This window comes from Anneissia japonica, unplaced genomic scaffold (assembly GCF_011630105.1).
Source record: "Anneissia japonica isolate Jap-2015-1 unplaced genomic scaffold, ASM1163010v1 scaffold1826_len1998817_cov189, whole genome shotgun sequence".
NCBI classification, from domain to species: Eukaryota; Metazoa; Echinodermata; class Crinoidea; order Comatulida; family Comatulidae; genus Anneissia; species Anneissia japonica.
In genome coordinates, this window is record NW_022742159.1 from 1,431,962 (window position 1) to 1,436,123 (window position 4,162).

General features: G+C 38.3%; 1 protein-coding gene across 1 annotated transcript; it reads left to right on the forward strand.

Moving 5' to 3' along the window:
* The first annotated feature begins 2,199 nt into the window (after window positions 1-2,199).
* Window positions 2,200-4,156, forward strand: LOC117118984. The gene has a single exon (XM_033263746.1). It carries the CDS (start codon window positions 2,589-2,591, stop codon window positions 3,666-3,668), a length of 1,080 nt encoding a protein of 359 aa, XP_033119637.1. The 5' UTR covers window positions 2,200-2,588; the 3' UTR covers window positions 3,669-4,156.
* Window positions 4,157-4,162: the final 6 nt, after the last annotated feature.

Sequence of the window (4,162 nt, forward strand, 5' to 3'; positions counted from 1 at the left end):
CTGTATATATACACTAGATACGTGGATGATACATTCTGTACCATTTAACAAAGATGCATCACAATTGTTTAATAGTCAAACAATCTACAAGGATCGAAAGTACGGTAGGCCTAATGAGAAATTATGGAGATACAGAGCATACAATAAAATTGTCCTTGGTACCTGGCCCCAATACCTTAGAAATACCGGAAAGGTGCCGGATGGGATTAGTTTAATGTAAATGAAATAGCCTACAACTTTAGACCATTTTGAGTAATAAACATGAGGCAAATAATGTCTCAGTCTTGCCCCGGTATTCAACATCCGGGCCAACTCCAGCCCACCAAATATTTTGATCCGGTACGCATTGCTAAAAATCATTTTCCGGCCGATTTAGAACAAGTTTTTCTAATAAAAGAAACGTTATCTCGATCTAGCATTGTTAACAAGTGGCTTTTTTCTGACTCGTTGTATCTAGTGGCATAGAGTATTGACAGAGAAAGGGGGACTGATGGGGATATTGATTAAGTGGGGGAGAGGGATGATACTATGATGCGATGTCAACCATTTGCCAATCATGGTGGGCCTGAGAGATATAATATGCGGGCCCTTTTTGAGGGTATCAGACTCCTCGTCGGGGAATTTCTAGTGCTGGCATCATTTTTTTAAAACTTAGTACATGATGTTTTTGTGCTAGAGGTAAGGGGGATAACCTGGATTGCAAGCTTTTTTATTTCAGAATTATAAAATAAAATGGAGAAGACTAGAAAAATATCTTTAAATTTAAGTCTGATGATGCTGATGAGGATGATAATGACGGCCTTGGCATGGTTAAAGTCATGTGAGACTAGAGCAAGCAATTCGTGCTCATGAATGGGGCCACAGTGAACCACAACACCCGGCCATCAAGGGGCAAGATAGGCGGCCTATATAGCGAAAATCATTAAATGGATTTGATGTTGTGGATAGACTAATTGAGTGGTTTTCTATAATAATCTTGTTCCTTAGTTAAGTCATTTCGTATTCCTGTCTGGTTCCTATGTTATATAATAATTATTCCTTAGTTGACGACAAAGGTGTTCATGATTTTTTTGCGAATGCCATACTAAGGTCATGGTATAAACCGCTGTAAGTAAATCTTTATGTGAATTTCCTATTTTGATGTAACATAATTCGTAATTCAGCCTTTTTGGCTGCCATGTTTTATGCTTTTTGTAAATTTTGAATTTTGAAAAAAATACCATCATATATAATCATAATTAGAAACACAGATATGAACTTGTGCGAGCCCTGCAACCCGGATTTTGACTGGTAGTCAAATTTAAATGAAGTCCTATTTATACCGCATATTGGAACATAACGAGTCCAAGAGCAGTCGATTTCTTGAATTTTTTGGTGCGCCACGGCCTATCGATGTCCTGGAACCGAAGGGCCAAGAAAAAATCTCAGCGATTCCGTTGTTCTGGAAGATTTGCCGTCCCCGAGCATTAAGATGCGAATAAGTGTTCCGATCTGTTCCCATTTTCTTTTAGGCCTATTAAAATCCAAGACAATATCATCGAGTTGTGACAATAATTCCAATGCTAAATTTGGTTGAGGTAAGCAACTTTTAACATCACACCTCTAAATTCTCCCCTAAAATAATAATGACCTCTTCAATATTCTTTATTGATATGAAAGAAAATTGAAGAGGTAATTATTATTTCCGAGCAGCAAGAATACTTTAGCTGAAAACGGGACATGAAAAGGCGCCAGGTAGTGGGTTATATTCCGCCGGTACATGCAGGGGATTCCCTCACGCCTAGCCTAATTCCATTAGTTCGTCCCTGCACACAGGAATGGATTTGATGGGGAGGAGAATGATGGGCAAGTCACCAGGTCCCCCACTGCATTCTTTTTTTATTACAGAAATTACATAAAATGTATACAATATCTCGTAAATTAAACACGAATAATTCAATAATGAATACCTATTTATTTGTATAATTATTACACCTTAGACCAATATGAAACGTGCAAGTGCTCCTCTCTTAAAACATGAGGATCCGCTTTTAGCACCAACTCTGTCGTGTGGGCGGATTAGAATTTCGTTTACTGACTCGTTAACGATCATTGGAATTGGTCTATTATTACGATGCATATGCGTTAATGCATAATTGATGTTCGGCATCGATTGATGTTTTGTCTTGTCCGACTGAATCACACAAAAGCAAAGAAGACTTATCCAGTTTCAGTCAAACAACATGAATCTGGGCCACGGTCACGATCCTAAAGTCAACAGGGACATGAAGTCTTCTTATCGATCTCAGGTGCATTCTAATATAGACCTAGCTTTTACAAGATCCAGTTTTGCGTTCTCTCACGACCAATATTAAACTACGGAAATATATGATTGTAGGCCCATGTGTTCACGAATTGGAATATTGTTAAGAAATTCTCCAGCTTAAATCGAAAGCTGGATCCGAAGCCAAGCCAAATGAAGCGAATGCACTTGATCGACGGTGAGTTTCGCAACGACAACCTAAAAAATACCGAATGATACCGTACCAACCTAACTATAATATGGCCCAAGTGTAAGTGCATTTGATGTGCGAACAAGATCACCAGAAATGGAGGATAAAACAAGAAAATCGCACCGTCAATTTCTCGACAAACTTAACAGACATTCAAATCGAATCTTTTCAAAAACATATGCTCAGAATCTAACTTATGACTCGAAACTATCGGCAGTAGTGCGGAAACTAGAGAAAAGACGTGATCTGAATATACGTAATTCTCATGAAAAAATATGGAAAGTTTCATCACAGGACTTTCATATACCCAAACTACCTAAGAACAAAAACCAGCCTTATTATCTAGGAAAACAACGTTCGGTCTCTCTACCTACTCCTACAGAATTATCATTGTTGCTGCCGAGAGCCGTTGCTCGAAAAAAGCGGGCCTCGCTAACACGGTATCAACAAGTATCAACCCGGAGACTTTCCGACGTTGGAGCCGACGACATTCAGATATTTCATTACAGGCACATTCTTGGTAAAGAAGGCAGAGAAAAACCGACAAGTTATGCCATGTTAGATGTTGATACAAAATGTAAAAATATTATTATTCATCAACAACTGTTTCCAAATGCACAGAAAACCACCGAAACCCCACCCATCAAATTGCCTTGTTCTAACGATGCGGAGACAGTAAATAATAACATCAGAGGAGCGCCTCCACCTGCAAAGAGAAAATTAAGGAGACAATCCACAGTTGAGACTTTAACCACAGTCAACAGTGTAAAAGAAGTGACAGTGTTAGCTAGGCAATTGCAAATTTCGACAACGAATAGTGACCAGGTAGTTCAAAAAAACAAATATTCCCAAGCACCGTCAAAAAGTAGTCATCCAGACGTTGCTGGATTTGCAGCTAAAAATACTAATAAAATGGAAGTGAAATTTTCAGAAACGCTAAAAGCATCCAAGTCGTCTTATATAGAAATGTGCAAAAGACAGCTCACAGAATATAAACGCAACCAAACAGGGACATTGAACGTCAGCGCTGCTGATAGAGTGTCGAACCACTTTCGTGACATGAGATCACAATTATTATCTGCACCGATATCACGCGTTCAGACAACAAAACCTGCAAAAGAAACACTTGCAGTACGACCGAAATCTACGGGTTCGACGATCAAAGTATCGCCATAAAGATCATACTGGCAAAAAAAAATATAATTCTCTATCAACCCCAACGTTTTTTTTATAAAACGACCCAGCCTGCTTTATGAAAACAACGGCATCATCCGATGGAAGAAACGGTTACATATAAAAGACATGGTCTATTAAAGAAATTAGAAGTATGGTGGAGTCTCCAAGTGAGTCAGCGTAAGGCTGGAAGAATTGATTCTTGCTGAATCAGACCATCCTATAGACGGAATCGAAACTTATAACGAAACTGCTGAAAGAAACCAAAACGAATATCTTGAAATGAAACGGTCTCGTTTATATAAGATTGGAAACGGACGAAGAAATTATTAAGAAGCTGATTGTTCAAGGGTCATAGGCCTAAATTTGATAAAACAATTGTGCCCAAATGGAAAAGAGTAAAATATTGATGGTTTAGTTAACTTTTTATTTACATTGCTTTCAGAGATCTTTAAGTTTTCTCATTAGCATTTTAGATAAGTAAAATTTACGCCAAT

What these genes read in the sequence shown, in the direction of transcription:
- LOC117118984 (XM_033263746.1), top strand. Translation starts at nt 2,589, where the DNA reads ATGGAGGATAAAACAAGAAAATCGCACCGTCAATTTCTCGACAAACTT.